The sequence below is a fragment of the Rhipicephalus microplus genome, chromosome 6 (genome assembly GCF_043290135.1).
Source record: "Rhipicephalus microplus isolate Deutch F79 chromosome 6, USDA_Rmic, whole genome shotgun sequence".
Taxonomy (NCBI): domain Eukaryota; kingdom Metazoa; phylum Arthropoda; class Arachnida; order Ixodida; family Ixodidae; genus Rhipicephalus; species Rhipicephalus microplus.
Genome location: NC_134705.1, coordinates 145677883 through 145696514, shown reverse-complemented (window position 1 = coordinate 145696514; position 18632 = coordinate 145677883). Strand labels below are relative to the sequence as shown.

Genomic DNA, 18632 nt, shown 5'->3' with positions numbered 1-18632 from the left:
CCCATATCATGCGATGGCGAACGGTCTCGTGGAGAAATTTAATGGCACCCTGAAGACAATGCTAAAGAGAATGTGCCAAGAGAGACCTCGATCTTGGGACAGGTACCTAGCTCCGCTACTCTTTGCATATAGGGAAGTTCCACAGACAAGCCTCGGGTTCTCTCCGTTTCAGCTCATTTACGGCCGCCACGTCCGAGGACCGCTAACCGTGCTGAGAGAACTGTGGACAAATGAGGGGCTAGACGCAGAAACGCGGACGACTTACACCTACGTCTTTGATTTGCGCAATCGCCTAGAGGAGACTTGCAAGATAGCCCATGAACAGCTGGAGAAGGCTCGTGTGAAGCAGAAAACCTATTATGACAGGAAAAGTCGCCCTAGAAAATTATGCCCAGGCGACAAGGTTTTAATTCTGCTCCCGACTGACTCCAACAAGCTGTTAATGCAGTGGAAAGGGCCGTTCCAAGTCATCGAACGGAAAAATGATGTCGACTACGTCATCGATGTGTTTGGGAAAAACAAGATTTTTCATATCAACATGCTCAAAAAATACGAAGAGCGCGAAGTGACGGAACCACAACAGGTGTCAGTTGTTGCAGAGCTCCACGAAAATCTCCCCGAAGAAGAAGAAGAAGTCAAACAAATGCCCATATTGAGCTTGTATCGCACGCAGTTCAGCACGGATGTCAAGCTATCACCACACCTCACTGCTGAACAAGTTCAGAATGTGCAAGCACTTTTTCAAGAGTATGCGGACATTTTTTCTGACTTACCAGGGAAAACAGCACTCGTGGAGTGTTCGCTACGTCTGACCTCCAATAAGCCTGTGCATGTTCCGCAGTACCCCATCCCCCTTGCCTTGCAAGAAAGAGTAGAAAAGGAAGTGCAAGAGATGCTGAAACTCGGTATTATTGAGCGGTCTCAGTCGCCGTACCACGCTCCCATTGTCGTGATGAAGAAACCGGACAACACGATTAGGTTGTGCATAGACTTCAGAGAATTGAACAAGATTCTGGTCCCCGACTGCGAGCCAATACCACGCATCGATGTAGTTCTTGCACTTGTTGGACAAAAGCAGTTTTTCTCCAAATTTGATTTCACGAAAGGATACTGGCAAGTACCGATGGATCCAAACAGTCGTGAAAAAACTGCTTTCTCCAGCATGTCTGGGCTCTATCACTTCCTCTACATGCCTTTTGGCATTAAAACGGCGCCAGCAGTATTCGCGCGCCTTATGAGATCAGTACTGGGTGGCGTTGACAACGTTCACCATTATTTCGACGATGTCATCATTGCGACCGATACTTGGCAAGAGCACATCGACACCCTGAGACAAGTTTTTGAACGAATCAACCAAGCTCACCTCACCATAAAACCAAGTAAATGTGAGATAGGAGAGCGAAGCATATCCTTCTTGGGACATCGAATCGGGGAGACTACAGTTGAACCGCTTCTCAAAACGCTAGACAAGATTCTTGCCGCAAAACGACCTACAACCAAGAAAGCAGTGCAGTCGTTTCTTGGCTTGACCGGCTATTACAGGAAGTTTATACCTAACTACGCCGAACTGACCAAGCCGCTGACGGACCTTACAAGAAAGGGACAAAGCCACACTGTTTCATGGGGCGCACATCAAGAGGAAGCGTTTACGGCCCTCAAGAAGAAGCTCGGTGATGCTCCCATCCTCCTTGCTCCCGACCTCTCGAAGGAGTTCGTTCTTCGTACGGATGCCTCCAATACAAGCCTGGGCGCAGTATTGCTCCAGATGGGAAAGGGCCAGGTGCTGCATCCAGTTGCTTACGCAAGTCGTAATTTATTGCCCCGAGAAACCCACTATTCAACAATAGAACGGGAATGCCTTGCACTTGTTTGGGCAGTGCAAAAATTTCATATTTACCTCTATGGCAAACCTTTTGTCATTCAGTCAGACCACCAACCATTACAGTATTTAAATTCCGCCAAACACGTGAACAACAGAGTGTTGAGGTGGAGTCTCCTTATGCAGGAGTACTCATTCACAGTTCATTACATCAAAGGTTGTGACAATGTTGGAGCCGACTACTTGAGTCGCGCATAACTGCCGTTTAGGTAGCAACGCGGTTCTTAATACTACTAGCCCTCAGTCGTGAATAGTTGACTCCTAGTTGCGACATAGCAACCCTACTTGTACGGTAGTTTTCCAACCGAACTGTAAGCAGCCTTCTGTGAACATTCTGCTACTATGTACATGCGACCCATAAGACAATGCAGTGCAGTGCAGGGACCGTGCAGTGACCGTGCAGTGCAGTGACCATTCGTTCGCCCCGCGCCCTTGTAGTAGAATAGTTGCAAACAACTTTCTCGGAAAAGGGGGTGATGTCATAATATGTGCTGCGCGGACGCGAAACAGAAACTAAAAAAAAAAACGACAATAGTGTGCCGTGCGGTGGCGAAGAGGATATGATGTGTGCGTGTATGTGCCGTGCGGTGCCTACGAGGAAGACGACAGCTCGTGAGGCGCGGGCTCGAGGGTGCGTGACCCGTGCCTTCGGCAGTGCGCGAGGTACGTCGTTCGAGGCAGGACTACCTCGTTGGGCGTCTGGCCCATAGGTACGACCCAGGCCACGTCGCGACACTCGTACTAGCCGAGTGGACAGCTCCGCCTCCGCTAGACGACCGGTCCAGGAGAGCTGGCGCCAGGTTCCTGAACCTGTCCTTGTCCCGCTGGTCGTGGAGAGCTGGCGCCGGGTGCCTGAACCTGCCCTTGCGCCGCTGTTCCAGGAGGGCTGGCGTGGGTTTCCGAGGCGGACTACAGGTGCTCAAGGGCACAACTCCCTGCCGCCGGAACACGTGAGTCGTCGGCTCCAGTTCGTCGACAGTGGCGCTGAGCCACTGGAGTTCGACGCGGCGACCCTGCGTCTCCCGACTTCGTCACTGCAGGTGACGACGCCGCCCAACATCGACTTCGCCACTGAATGTTGCCGACAGGGCATCAACGACGGCCCAGGCTACTACCCCGACGACCTGAACTGTAGGCCGAACGTTCTACTTATTCATTTAGTTTAGCCGCGTGTTTTTGTGTTAGGAACTTCGTAATGTGTGGGTTGTCCATGTGTGAAGGGTACAATAGAAGTTGGACGTGTGTTTGTGCACTGGCGTGCTGTCTGATTCTTTCTGGAGCGGTCCTGCCCCAATAACATCACACATATGATTATGAGAGATGCCGTTGTGGAGGGCTCCGGAAATTTTGACCACCTGGGGTTCTTTAACGTGCACACAAATCTGAGCACACTTTTACATGATGTTTCGTGTTAATGAAATGAGTACACGTTTCAATGCGAACTCAAGGAGAAAACTCTCCGTCCAAAACGTGAGGTGATCGTCGCCATAAGTAAGTAATTGAATAAAAGAAACCAACCTTTTGTCTTAGTGTCTCTTAACTAATGGCCTCCACAACCACCCATTTTGGTCGTTGCCAAACGAAAGACACCATTACACTTGCAGTCAGTACGAATAAGTTTCAAAAATTAATAATCAGGTATATTAACAGGCAGATCAAAGACACGATACTAGTCTAGACTTCCTCTAGAATGCTTGTGTACTTCACCTAAGTGAGTTTTCGTGTCTTTTTGTAGTTGCAGAGCTTCGGCAATGCTATGTTATCAGTCTCGCTCGGCTAATACTATGCACCCACGCTTTTCATACTGGTTGAGTTGAATTTCATGGTAGTGGAATAAAGATCCTCTTTCTGCACGTCATGGTATACAGCCTTCGTATTAAACAGCACGCATCGAAAAATTCCTACTTTGCAAAAACTCGATCCCCGACATGCTGAAATTCTAACTGCACACTGCGTCTCAATGCAACAATGCAAAGCGCTCTTTCTTTCCTTTTTTTTTCACCCAGGCCCCACAGTCGACTGGGGCGCCACGACAACTGAGCAGGCTGGCACGCAGATTCGGCTCGTCGAGGGCGTACCAGTCGCCGGCTTCTGCGAAGACTGGGCCGTTCGCGCCGCTCTGCGTCACGAGCCTCGCGACGACGAAGTGTACGTGGTGGCCTACCCGAAGTCCGGCACCACGTGGGTGCACTACCTGACGAGGCGGTTGCTGCATCAGGGACACGAGAGCCCTGCAGAGAGCGCGATGCAGTGCATGCTCAGCTCCATCATAGGGTACACCGGCAGCGACAAGCCGGGCGCTGTAATCAAGTCGCACCTGCTTTTCGGCAGGACACCGTTTTCGGAGAAGGCCAGGTGAAGGGCGGCACGCCATGCTGGCGTCTAGTGTGATTAGGTGTTAACGGAGTACTGACACCATTTTTTAAACTCATGTTTACTATGTCACACAAATCTATACCGACGTGGCTCTGAGAAAGTGTGATGCTAAGCAAATGCTTATAGGATGATAGTATGTTTCATTTCGATATGAAAGTTACTTTTCACGTGCCGCACCTACTGACGTTGATACAAGTTTGACTTCAGGCTAGAGTACTGATTATGGTGACTTCGCGCAACCGTATGGCTAGTTGTGGTGACGTGAAGTACTAACATTTCCAAAACGGCTGCCTGCACGCCACCTAAACTCTCAAGACAGCCGTTATCGCACCAATAACAGAGACACGGTGTCGAGTGGCCGTGGAAACGTCACGATGCAGTGCGAGAATACGCGATGAGGAGTTGGCGTTTTGACGTCAATGTATATATATATATATATATATATATATATATATATATATATATATATATATATATATATATATATATATATATATATATATATATATATATATATATATATATATATATGTTTCCTGGGCGCACTCGCCCTTGCCAAGACATGCAATAAGTTTTTAATGGCTTGTCTTCTCATTTGATGCTAAAAAACGATAACAGAAAATTTCCGTGTGAGTAATGCTTCGAGTTTTTGAAAGCGAAGCGTTTCTTAGCGAACTTCAGCGAATTTGAGCGTGTATGTCTATCTATCTATCTATCTATCTATCGATCTATCTATCTATCTATCTATCTATCTATTTATCTATCTATCTATCTATCTATCCGCTTACGACTTCTAGCTCTCCTGACCGTTTCAATAATAGCATCATACCAAAACTTGGTACGGCATAACGGGAATGTATGAAGAGTGTAAGAGACAAGTCAAAACATGAAAATCATGACATATATGTCATGAAAGTCATAATTTACATTTCATGGTCTTGCAGCTCTCGCGGTGGTTCCGCTCACATGACATGTTGCAAAACTGGTATGGGATGACATGACTGCATGGCCAACGCAAGCGACGGACCCTAACGTAGACATCGTTGCATGCATGCCATGGAAGTCATGAGTGATGATTACATGCCACGCTCATGGTGCGCTTGCGTCCCGTAATACCAAATTTGGTATTACGGGACGTGAATGCATGACTAAGGTATATATTACTGGTGCAAACATGATAGTCATGAGATGCGTACCACGTTAGAAAATGACTACATGCCACGCTCATGATGCGCTCGTGGTCGTTCCACTAGCTTTACATATACCAAATTTCGTATTACGGGACGTGAATAGATGACGAAGGTATGTGACTGGTGCAAACATGATAATCATGAGATGTGTGTCATGTAAGAACACGAGACTACTTGCGTCACTCAAGGCCCCAATACACTTCGACGGAACCAGGTGTGCGTGCGCGCCGGCGTTCGTTTCGTCGCGTCACGACGGCGATGCCACGCCGGGCGCCGATCTGCCTGCCTAATATTACTCGCAGGCGCGCGTCGTGCTGCGTTGCTTAGACGCATGTGCGTGTGAGTGCGGCGGGCGTCCCTTCTTCGCGAAGAGAGGCAGACGCAGTGCTGTCTGGGTAACGTCGTCGGCGCGAAATGCACTATGTCGCACTTCGCGCCGGTTGCCGCCTGGCCGCACCGACGAACGCTGGTCGCGCCTGGCGTCAGACATATTGCTCGCGTTGCTACGCAGCGTTGCCATGGCCAGCGTGCGCGCGCGTCAACGTTATACGTCGAAGTGTATAAGGGCATTCATGATGCGCTTGCGGCCGTTTCGCTGGCTCCACATATATCAAATTTAGTATCAGGGGACGTGAATAGATGAAGGTAAATGACACGTTCAAGCATGATAATCATGACAAGGAGGTCATGTACAGCCTAATTTACCTCCCCCGTGTAGTGATGCGCTCATTTTAAAGTGACTTATCAGCCTTTTCCATACGTGCTTCGCATATCATAGATTCCCACTGTACGTGGGATCTGCCAATTTTTTACGTTCCAAAACCACGATGTGGTTATCAAGGACGTCACTGTGGAGGGCTCTCGAAATATATTTGAGATAATCGCTGTCAAAGCTGGCACGTTTGGCATGCATGGAATGAGCCTGCTGCACGTGTAAACACTGCGCAGTGTGGAATTATTATTTTAAAATAAGAAGCGCCCCTAATATTACGTTTTTTATTGCTTTGAAGCCACAGGTATCTCTGTGTTTGTAATGTGGACAAAGCGAGAGTGCTGACTCAGCGCATGAGCTAGCTGTGTGCGCGCTTGTATTGACTAGTATGGTGGCTCGCAGCCATAGGGTGGCTCACCATGCTCCCTCACCCTGAAATTTCGGTCGCCCTGAAAAATGACTGTTTCGAAAAGCTGCCCCCCCCACCCCCCTAAATCTGCTTACGCCCCTCTGCCGCAGCGGCGCATTCGCTTACACTACGCCAGGAACAGGACCACAAACGTTTTGAGAGCGTTTGTAATGAACCGCGTTCTGGGAACACATAGCCCGAAAACTGTACTGCCTATTGTTTCTGCAGGTATGTTTACGTATTGCGAAATCCCTACGACTGTTGCGTGTCGTACTATCACCAGCGAGCCGGCCTGCCCAACTTACCCGCAATCAGCTTCGATGAATTCCTGGACGACTTCATCGAGGGTCAAGTGCCTTTCGGCGACTACTTCGATCACCTGGCCGCCTGGTTTCCGGAGAGGTCGAGGCCAAACGTCATCTGCGTACCGTATGAGCAACTGAAGGGGGACGTTCGTGCAGGGATTCTGCGCATAGCCGACTTCCTTGGCCGAGACATCGGACATGCTTTGCGTAACGATGACGGGGCACTCCAGGGAATTATTCAGGTGGGTCAGCGACAGACTTCGTGATAAAAGTGCTCCGTTGTGGCACAGATTCTGCATACCACACCGTAAGCGCTACTGACTAAGCAAATTTATTGGGAACAGTGAAAATCCTACATTTTTTTAGAAATATAAAAAAGAGACGGCAGTGAAACTTGAATATCTGGTTGACATCATGATTTGATGTGCGCGGAGCATAGAAAGAATTCTGTTTTATGCAACGGAATGACAACCTTATGAGCATAGTTCGAGCAGAGTACTACATAAAGAAAAGATTGTATAAGTTCACCGTTCATATATGGAGTCAAATAAGTTTTGACTTTAAAGCCTAAACAGCGCATCGTAAGGCAAAAGACGAGCGTAAGGTTGGGGGTGTTTTTGTGTGTGTGTGTGTGTGTGTGTGTGTGTGTGTGTGTGTGTGTGTGTGTGTGTGTGTGTGTGTGTGTGTGTGTGTGTGTGTGTGTGTGTGTGTGTGTGTGTGTGTGTGTGTGTGTGTGTGTGTGTGAATATGATTCTCGCAATTCGATTACAATATAGAGTACACGCAAGTTCAACCAAGTTGGTTTGTACTATTTTAAGCATAGGCATGATATTGTTTCATGTACATGGTGCGTCAGATTATCTTTATCCAGAATTTTAAAATATTCCGACACACACAATTGCGACGCGAACAAATGCATGTTCGAGGCCGTTGCCTGGAGTTATAGACTTTTGTGTTCAATATTATAACTTTTTAGATATGTTTAATTAACTAACTTTTGAAGGAACAAAGATGGATAAACCATTTCAAAAAGAAAGCTTCAGATTAGTTTGCAACACATTCGATTAAACAGTTTGAAACTTCATATCTGTTAATTATGTGTGTTTCTCCGTTAACTATGATTGCCCGCAAAATACAATAAAAATACCACGTGAAGAGCCCACTTCTGGTGTTTTTTCTGGTGTTCTGGCCCAATTCTGGTGTTTTTTAAAGCTAGGCTTACGAACGCTACACTTTTCTTGTACCAATTCATGACAGCGATAAGAAGTCGCAGCGGCTATTGTTTTTGTGGCTGACAGCAAAACGTGTTCATCGCAAAGCCACTACGATCGTTGCGGCTCTGTCGCGACAGCACACTCGAGCAAATACTGTGGTCGTTCTTACTCCGAAGGTTTGGAAGCACTTGAATTATCGTGCGCACTGGCGAGCGAGTGGGTGTGTCACGTGGCATTTTTTTTGTATTTTGCGGGCATTCGTAGTTACCAGAAACACAAATAATTAACAAATATAAAGTTCAAAACTTTCTGATCAGATGTTTTGCAAACGGATCTACAACTTTCTCATTGAAATTGTTTATCCATCTTTGTTACTTCCAAGTTAGTTAAAGATCAAATCAAATCAAATCGAAAATCTTTTATTTTCACCATTTCATACAAAGGTGAAAAACGGAGAACTGGAGAAAAAGCCGATAGTTCTTCGGCTTGACAAAGCTCCGGTCCCCCAGGTACCCGAGACAGTGGTAAAGTTTGTTTCAAAACAATAGAAGAAAGCATGTTACAGAGTATAAGGCATTAAAGCAATAATAACATTTCAACTGAATATAAAATAAACATTGCGATGTAGGAAGAGAAATGTATAAATTAAAAACAACTATACAGCAACTACAAAGTACAACCGAGAAACACTTTTTTTTATAACATAGAAAATTACTATAACAGCAGCATGCTATCAACAACCGGTGGTATTTTTTGATATCTAATTAAACAATATTTATGGATATAAATAATTATTATCTAATGGATATCTCATTAAACAATATTTTAGAACACAAAAATAGCTTGACTATCTTTTTTGTAGGCCTGTGTGCCAAGATTTGGGTGCACGTTAAAGAACCCCAGGTGATCGAAATTTCCGGAGACCTCAACTACGGCGTCTCTCATAATCATATATATGGTGCTTTTGGGATGTTAAACCCCACATATCAATTATCGAAAATAGCTTGACTAACTCCAGGCAACGGTCAGCAACTTGCATTTGGTGGCGTCGTGATTGCATGTGTCAGCATATTTCTAAAACCTTGGGAAAGATACCTGGGTCATCCTGTATATGTATCTCAAAAGTGCGCAGTATGTTCTATCGTAAACAGAGTGAATGTTTGATATAACATCACATCGAGAGATAAAGGTGGTCTTGCGAAATTGCAACTGTGCCTGATGGGCCTGTGGTATGAAATAGGGCCAACTCGAAACAGTGGTTCAGATATTATGTTTCCGCTAATACCCGTTGAAATCTTTTCTTTTTTTCATACTTGAAGGCCTAAGCGCAAGTGAGACAGATCTTAAAGTTGCGGCATGTGAAATATTTGCTGAGCGCGCAACTTGCACACTTCTCCAGCGTCCCTTGCACTTGTCCAGAACACTATATCTGCAATCATAATTTCTGTTCAATTTGTGTTGTATTAACGCAATTGCCTTAAAGAGCTTGTATTGCAGGAATTACGGCATTGGTGTTAGTGTCGTTGGTTTCGAGCGAAAATCCATCTTGTGCGTGACAGAAAAAATGAGAAAGATGGAAATAAACGAAATAATGAAAATTCCGCGACCGATTAAAGATTGAGCGGAGGGGCGTTTGCGTGGCAAGCAGATTTTCTACAACACATCCATGCATCTGCCTAGAAATGTAGTTAAAATACCTTACTCTGCTTGGAAACGCAGTGAAAAGAACGTTCATGCTTTGCAAACACACGTGTCCTGTATACAAGCTTCACAATACAACATCTAATGTCGCGGTAATAGGGAGATTTAAAATACCGTTTGCAAGCGCTGCGGGCGTTGCGGGCGTTGCGGGCGTTGCGGGCGTTGCGGGCGCCATATGAGTTCTAGAATTGCGTTTGCCCTGCTGCGATCCGCAACGCACGATTGCAGCGACCCCTTAGCCTCCAAACCAGCGCTTGCGGGCCACATGCGGGCCACCATCATCGCATGCAATTTCGGATTTCGTGCGTGCGGTCCGCAAACGCCGACTCGCGTTACGACGCATGCGTAGTGGCAGCGACCGCACCGCAAAAGCTCGCGCTATTCTGCGCTATTCTGAAACTCCCTAATATCGCGTGATACAGGAGCCCTACGTTGCCATCGGGCGTCAAAGCATGGTATTGTTACAAAGACTACGTGGTTCTAAGGAGACCACCAATTGCAAAAGGCACGAACGTTACTGCATGTATTATTCACCTGAAGGCCATGTCGGGTGCATAGCAAGTTCGAAAAGATTTGACGCGCATAACTGCTCGTGTTTTGAAGCGTGCTACACATCAGAAACAATACAGCCACCTGGGAAGCTTGACTGACAGGAGGCACTTTTAATTTTATCGATTAGATTGTAGTAATCTACAATTTGAACTTAGTAGCAAGATAAACAACAAAAAAGTATGCATTAGGTAGCATTGGAAATATGCCCTAGGGACACCTTATTATCGCGTTCAACTCTTATAGGGCAAAGCTTAAGAGGGCCTCAATTTTTTGTCCGGCATTTTGCTACACACACTTTGTGACTCAGATCACAGTTTGTGGCTCAGAGCACAGGTTTGCGGTACTCTCTCCCTCTTTTTCTTCGTCTTTAATCCTGTAATTTCTACCAGGTAACTAGATTTCTCCTTGAGCAGTGCTCTACGTCTTTCAGTTTGGCCTACCTCTTTAGCTATGGTTAGGTTCGCCAGCGAGATTTAAAATGCAGCATTGGTCTAGTCTTGTTATTATCTCACTACCTTCTGATTTTCTTGGCAACGCAAGTACTCATTTTACCAATGTATTGGACATATGAGCGCTCTTTATAGCCCTTGAATAAATTCAAATGTGATTTTCCTTTCCGTCGCCACACATAGCTGTGAAGTGAATATAAAAACAAAAAACTAGACTGCGTTCTTTTTCGAACTACTGAGAGCTTTCTCATGCATATGTACACAGGTATGACTGCGCATATTAAGCATCATCTACTTTTTAGTCATCAGGGTTATAGTTCTTCCGGGCCCAAACTTTGCCACATGAAGCAAGTCTTCACTTTTCGTACGGGTTGCTGAAATCGTTTCAGATATAAATACGATAAAAACATGTAATGTATGTTTCCGCTAAATTGCACGTACGAATCATTGCTCACACATTTCTTCAGCGATCACCTACATGCGTCAATAATGAGGGCATGCTTCCGGCCACGATATCTGTGGAAAGGCCGAGCATTCACACATTTCTCGGAGGGAGGGCGGACGCCAATGCTACAATCGGCGTTCAGGTGTTTTCGAAGCTGAATAGCTCCAAAAGCTCAACAGCATGCCGTACTCTGTAACTTTTTTGGGACACATCAAAGCAGACGCCCAATTCACACATGGTAGGAGACTTCCTGCCATATAATTCGGGTCGCAGTGTGGGATACGAATTAAATGAACCTGATGTTCGCAATCTATCGCGTTGTCTTTTCCCCTCTACAGCCTCTACTCTCGAAATATTTCTGCCTCTGAAGTGATGTTGTACTACCTCGGCGCGAATTTTACCGAGCGATGATGTCGTGTGGTAAAGTAATTTTATTACGCAGTGCATTTCCGACCGCAGTATCATGTTTGGCATTCCCGATCGTTAATGTAACTTTACAATCACAAACAGTGGCGCTTTAGTGTGCACTTTAGCGTCCTTTAGTAACTGAGGCAGTCTCGCTCTTTACTATCCGCCTTCGCATAGACGGCTCACCTGCAGAACGTGTCCTGTTCTGCGTGCAACGAAATTCACCTTGATGACATGCTTCCAGATTTCGTACTTTGCCTTCCATTCCATTCCATACATAGTATTCTACATTCCACAATATTTAACACGAAGCTTACGGAGACTCTCGTAAAAACACTCATCGTGTATTCTTTTTTTGAACCTGTTTTACACGTAATGCGAATGTGAATGCTCCAGGTTAGCCAAGCTTTTCTCGTTGACCACCGGAGGAACAGTGGCTAAGGTGCTCGCCTGCTGACCCGAACATCACGGGCTCCTTTCCGGCCGATGGCGGTCGCATTTGAATGCCCGTGTACTTCAAGGCTCGCGTACTGTGCTCGTGTACTAAGCAATGTACTAGGGCACAGCGCACGGCTCGTGTATTTTCGAGGCCCGTGTACTCTGTTATGTCAGTGCACGCTGACGAACACATGATGGTCAAGATTTCCGGAGCCCTTCACTACGGTGTCTTTCGATCGCATCACAGCTTTGGTACGTTAAAACCCAAACATATTATTATTGGCTTTTCTCGTGAAGCCTCTACATTTACCAGTTCCAAAGTTACAGATAGGATACAGAAAAAAAAGAATATCAGATGGTGCATCGTTGTGCCACCTTTCTCTATTTTTTCCCACATTTCAGACAACGTCCCCGGACGAGATGCGACGGCATTTCTCCGAAGCACGAGCGGCACTGCTGACCGCCCCCAGTGACGAAAAGCAAGCGCAAGTAGCTGCGGCGTTCCGAGCCAGGGGTCATCGAGCACCACCGGCTGGTGCAGGTGACGGAGAAAAGGCCAACCTGTACAAACTCGTGCGCAAAGCGACCGTTGGCGACTGTAGGAACCACTTCTCGGATGCTCAAGCGCAGCGCATGAAAGCCAACATGGATTCTAAGATGGCCTCCAAAATGGCCGTCCATCGAGAGGCTGTGCTCGTTCTGTGGAAAAGTGTCAACCTGCCGTAGCTTGCGATGAATTCTTCTTGTGCCTAGCCCAAAAAAGCGCGCTTTCCGCTCTATCAATTACCTTTGTGTATTGCGACAATCATTTTTCACGTGTATTTCATTTTCACGAATGGTTTCATTTTTGTTCACTTCGACGTGACGCGTTTGCGTCCTCATAGTTGAAGTTGTGCATAAGGGTGCAGGACATTTTGCTACAGGATGTGAGGTCGTATATAGAGAAGGAAAATAACGAAGTATTGTGTAACGGGGCTATTTAATAAGATATTACATTTTGGCCGAATATAATTACCAGTTTTCATTGGAGGACTCATTAAGCTCAATAGGTGTATGTTGGCCCATATTTACAAGGTATGCTGTGTTTATTTTGTCAGCTCTACAAGCGCCTGGCTCTACCTAATGATAACTGAACAAAAACAAAAAATACGCCGTCTTGTGTGGTCTGTTCTCGAAAAAATAATTAGGACTCCTTGCACTAGGGCATGCTAGGCTGGAGTCAACAGCCGAAATTGTGATCCACCTATATTCTCCGGTTTTTTCTAGTCTTGAAGTGATGCTTTGTATTGGCCCTAATTAGCCTTATAATAATTCATTTTTACTACCCAAGTGTAACCACTTTACCTATGTTTTCTTGTACAAGGGTAAGAATATGGCACATTAAACGAAACAGCACCAAATGCCTTAACAAGGTCTTGTAGTAGAATAGCGACTCTCTCTAAAAAAAGAGTGGCCAATTTGGTGTTTTTGGCATCGTGAAATTGTACTTTACTAATACTTAACTTCACAGGGGCGTCTGCGCAAGCAGGAGTTTGGTGTGTGGCAACACCACGGGCACGAGCCAAGGGGGGGGGGGGGGATGACTTCCTTCCACGTTTAGCCGTGCGTGGCTTAGCTGTGTCCGGGGAAAACGGGTTCCTAAAGGTTGAGCTGACGCTGGGTGCTTGGACCTTTAAGGCCTCCCGGCAGAGGCAACACACTTCTTTGGCCCCAGCTTCAAGTAGACGGCACCCCTGGGTTGACCCAACCAGGGAAAATTGGCAGTTGCCTTTTTCTATCCCCGTATCTCTCCATTTCTTTTCTATATCTTCTGTACCTGTCCTGTCTTCTTAAATCTTCTTCTTATTTCATGTACTGGCGGCGAGGTTTAACCCTTGGGGAAATGGCCTCTCTTGGTCAGGACCACAGGGTTATAGTAGCAATGTATGACTAACGTGTGTATACGTTCTCCTTTTTGCACTTCATGGTAGGTGGCCAGCATAGCCACCGAATGACCATCATTTTCTATGGAAAAAGGTATCCCCTTTCCATAATGATCGGTCCCGTAAAAGGGGTCGCACCGAAGCAACCGAAAAATGCTTGACTGAAGAGAACGACTACAAGAATTTTTTTCTTGTAACATCTTTGACAGAGACTAAGATTCAGGATATATCAGCATTTCCAATTGCAAAAGCAATCAAAGATTGTATTAGAAGCAACTACAGTGCAAAAAATAAATTGGAGAGATATCCTAATAGAAGTATAGAACAAAGTAACAAAATCAGACACCTAGTGAAAATCAGACAACATTAAGTTCATGTAGCAGCCCGCCGATCTCTCAACAACACGCGAGGAGTAATATCAGAGAATGAACTGCTCAACTGCACCGATGCAGAAATTGAAGAAGCTCTAGCAGATCAAGGTGTACTTGCAGCACGAGTCATCATTATTCGTGGAGACAACACGGAAACCCGCACAAAGAATGTTATACTAACCTTCTCAAGCACAACACTCGCCACCGCAGTTAAGGTAGCATACCTATGTCAGGCTCTACGTACCCGATCCTCGCAGGTGTTTTAGGTGCCAGAGGTTCGGGCACGGGCGTCATTCATGCTGTGGTAATCCAACTTGTGCGAAAGTGGCAAGAATGAACATGATGAAGGCGAGTGCCCCAACCCGTTAAGCTGTGTGAACTGCAAAGGGCCCCATGCAGCGTATTCATGCTCCTGCTCACAATGACAAAAAGAAAATGACATACACTGAAAACAAAAGAAAACATTTCGTATCAAGAAGCGTGCAAGCGAGTGGCGCTTGCCCAAAAGAGCACCTACGCTGAAGCGGTGCGAAGGGGGAAGGCACCGTCGACGGTCTCTGTAGGCACACAGGTCGAACTCCAGGACCTAGTGGCCGCAGTCCATCGCCCAGACAAGAGCGCCAGAAAGGCACCAAATGCGTTTCTTCAGGGAGGCCCTAAAGCCTAAACCAGTGTTGGTGCCACCCAACCTAACGTCGAGGCAAAACAGGCCTCAACGATGGTGCCGAGTAGCCCACCTTCTTTGAGGAGGCCAGTGATCTCACAGAGCATCAACATTGTTGAGCACCCTGGTGGTGCGCATTTCATGGACGTGAGTCCAACGAACACTAAAAGCCTGGGAGACCCTGCTTCTACCAGCAGGATGATTAGGCAACCAATCATCATACCTTGCAAAGTAGGGAAAAAAAAACAAAACAGAGTTTCGGCCCCACAAAAAAAGAAGTAACCGAGCACAACACAATCGTCGCTTTTTAGGTTACGCACAACTAACTCAAAGTATGAGATCTTATACAAATTGCCTCACGCAATGGCTTGCATTATTCATTGGAACTGCATAGGAATCATACGCAATTTGGGCGACGTTAAAGACATCCTAACGAGCTTCTCTCCTCTTGCACTGTGCTTGCAGGAAACGAATATAGGACCGAAAAATACCAAAGCATTAAAAGGTTTTACCGTTATACGTCGCGACCACTTGCAAGGACACCGGCTGTCGGGCGGGTTCACCATTATACACCAAAAGGCATAGCGGCGAGAGAAGTATACTACTATTGAAACAGCGGCTGTCACTATTTTATCGCGCAGAACTATTACTGTGTGTTCAATATATATATTCCACCTCGTACAGCTTTTACCGTAACAGATCTAGAATTGATTGTGGAGCAGCTACCTAGACCCTATGTGATAGCAGGAGATTTTAATGCGCACAATACACTATAGGGAAGTGTCAAGACGGACAGTAGAGCGGAGGTAGTTGAGGATTTTATTCTAACCAACAATTTATGTCTTTTAAACACTGGAGCCCTTACGTGCTCCTCACCAAGCACAAAAGCCATGAGCTGTTTTGATTTGACGCTTTGCTCAAGTTCAATATTTGGTGATTTGGATTTCATTGATTTGTGGGGTTAACGTCCCGAAACCACCATATGATTATGAGAGACGCCGTAGTGAAGGGCTCCAGAAATTTCGACCACCTGGGGTTCTTGAACGTGCACCCAAATCTGAGCACACGGGTCTACAACATTTTCGCCTCCATCGTAAATACAGCCGCCGCAGCCGGGATTCAATTCCGCAACACGCAGGTCAGCAGCCGAGTACCTTAGCCACTAGACCACCGCAGCGGGGCTTTGGTTATTTTGTATGGTAAATAATAAACAACCCTTATGACAGCGATCATCTACCTGCTGTTGTTAAACTGAGGTCACCCCTTCCGATAATACAATCCCGGCCACAACGTTGGAAGCTACACTAAGCTAACCGGCCTCTATTGACAAAGAAAGCCGCTCTACAGAACGAGTTTTTTGACCACATAACAATAGATGAAATGAATGACAGGTTCACTTCGTGCATACTGTCAGCTGCAGAGCAAGCTATTCCTCAGTTCACGGAACTAGGTGGAAGAGCTCAAACCATGGTAGACAAGCGAGTGTTCTATGGCAAAAAAAACTAACTACAAAACAAAGCGTCGTGCTATTTCCGCATATATTCTACGTGTGATAAAATCCTCGCTTTCAAGCAGCTGAAAGCAGAAGCAAGATATATACGCAGACAAACAGAAAGATTGTACCGGCCAAAATACATATCCACGATCAATACCTAAACCACGCCAAAAATAATGTGGGATGAGGTTAGAAAGTTCATAGGTGACTACTCCCCACACACAATACTTATACTTACAAGCCCCGGTAAACAAACATCTCTAGAAGAGCAAGCGAATATTCTAAGTGAAAATTTTCGCACCATGCCAGTTCAGCAAATTACACGCATTCTTTCCTAAAATGCAAACAGATAACTGAGAAACAGAAACTACCGATAAGTGGACGACTAGATGAGCCGCATAACACACATTCAACACTGCATGGGTTTAATGCTGTGCATTCAACGTGGAAAAATACAGCAGTTGGTCCGGACAGAATTCAATACACAATGCTCGCGCACCTATCGCAGGCTGCCATACAAGCGCTACTAAATTTTTTAATGCGATATGAAAAACTGACCTAATGCCCACCAAATGAAAAATGGCAACTATAGTCCCATTTCTATAACCTGGAAAACCACCAACGTCACCGGGTAGCTATGGATCTATTGCACTGACAAGCTGCATGGCAAAATCCTATGAGAGCATAATCAACATCAGACTGACATACACCCTGGAAAGAGAGAATTTACTAGATAATCATCAATGCGGGTATAAAAAGAGGAACTCAACCATCGATCATCGCCTAAGCACATCATACGTGAAGCACACTTATATAGAGAATAATGCCTTGCAGTCTTTTTTGACCTGGAGAAAGCCTATGACACCACGTGGCGGTTTGGTATGTTGAGAGACCTGGCAAAATTAGAAACCGCGGCAGAATGCTCAACTGCCTGTCTGATCTTTTATCAGACCAAAAATTTCAGGTGCGGCTAGGCTCTACACTATCACGTGTTTTCATCCAAGACAATGGTGTGCTCAGGGTTGCATATTGAGTACCACACTCTTCGTGGTCAAAATGAATTCAGTGAATAGAGTAATACCACCTTTTCATCATACATCCACTATATGTGGACGATCTTTAAATAGCATGTCGGGCCTCAAGTATATCAAAATGTGAAAGACAGCTCCAGCTCACCATCAAAAAAATAACCAAAGAGGATCACCGAAACGCCTTTTGCTTTTCGATTCGGAGAACCATCGCCGCCCTATTTTCACAAAAGCGTGGCATGCATCCCGATTGTGTTCTTAAGATTAACAACACCCTATTGCCGCTAAACAACACGAATTTCTGGGCCTAGGTTTTGACAGCAAATTAAACTTCATTGCACATATAAACAACATAAAAAAGAAGACGAACAAGTCACTTAACATCCTAAAAATGCTGTCATGGAAACGCTGGGGCACTGATCGAATTTGCCTATTATGGATGTACCGCTCAATTGTGCGCAGCATACTTGACTATGGCAGCGTGTTTTATGGGTCGGCAAGAAAATCTTACCTGAAACGTCTTGATCCAATACATAATCATGGACTACGTTTGGCAACTGGAGCGTACAGGACTTCACCTGTCGAGAGTCTGTATGCCGAGAGCAATATGCCTTGTCTCGAACTTAGAACAGCGCTGCTTAAGGTATTGTAGGTATTAAGAACACGATTGAAAACAAATCACTCGCGTCACACCATTGTTTCTCACATTAGTACCAGTACACAGTACAACAACACAACGCACATGATAAGACCACTTCTCATGCGCTGTGAAGAAATTTGCCTCGAATATAAGGAACCAAATCAAGCGCTCAACATTGCTCAAACACCTGGAAGACTTTCTTCATGGTTGTACTTTTCGCATTACACCGATTTCACCCTGACCCACTTACGAAAAATCAATTGCCACGGTGGTCTAGTGGCCAAGGTACTGGGCTGCTGACCCGCAGGTCGCGGGATCGAATCCCGGCTGCGGCGGCTGCTTTTCCGATGGAGGCGGAAATGTTGTAGGCCCATGCGCTCAGATTTTAGTGCACGTTAAAGAGCCCCAGGAGGTCGAAATTTCCGGAGCCCTCC

The 18632-nt window shown here is 45.8% G+C and overlaps 1 protein-coding gene across 1 annotated transcript; it reads left to right on the top strand.

Moving 5' to 3' along the window:
- Positions 1-1162: 1162 nt before the first annotated feature.
- Positions 1163-13590, top strand: LOC119185533 (uncharacterized). The gene is made up of 4 exons (XM_037434511.2): positions 1163-1808; positions 3886-4234; positions 6795-7113; positions 12481-13590. Exons 1-4 carry the CDS (start codon positions 1163-1165, stop codon positions 12802-12804), a joined length of 1638 nt encoding a protein of 545 aa, XP_037290408.2. The 3' UTR covers positions 12805-13590.
- Positions 13591-18632: the final 5042 nt, after the last annotated feature.

What these genes read in the sequence shown, in the direction of transcription:
- LOC119185533 (XM_037434511.2), top strand. Translation starts at nt 1,163, where the DNA reads ATGTCTGGGCTCTATCACTTCCTCTACATGCCTTTTGGCATTAAAACG. An exon ending in TCCAGTTGCTTACGCAAGTC is followed by an intron (nt 1,809 to 3,885) that starts GTAATTTATTGC and finishes TTTTTCACCCAG; the next exon opens with GCCCCACAGTCGACTGGGGC. An exon ending in CCGTTTTCGGAGAAGGCCAG is followed by an intron (nt 4,235 to 6,794) that starts GTGAAGGGCGGC and finishes TTGTTTCTGCAG; the next exon opens with GTATGTTTACGTATTGCGAA.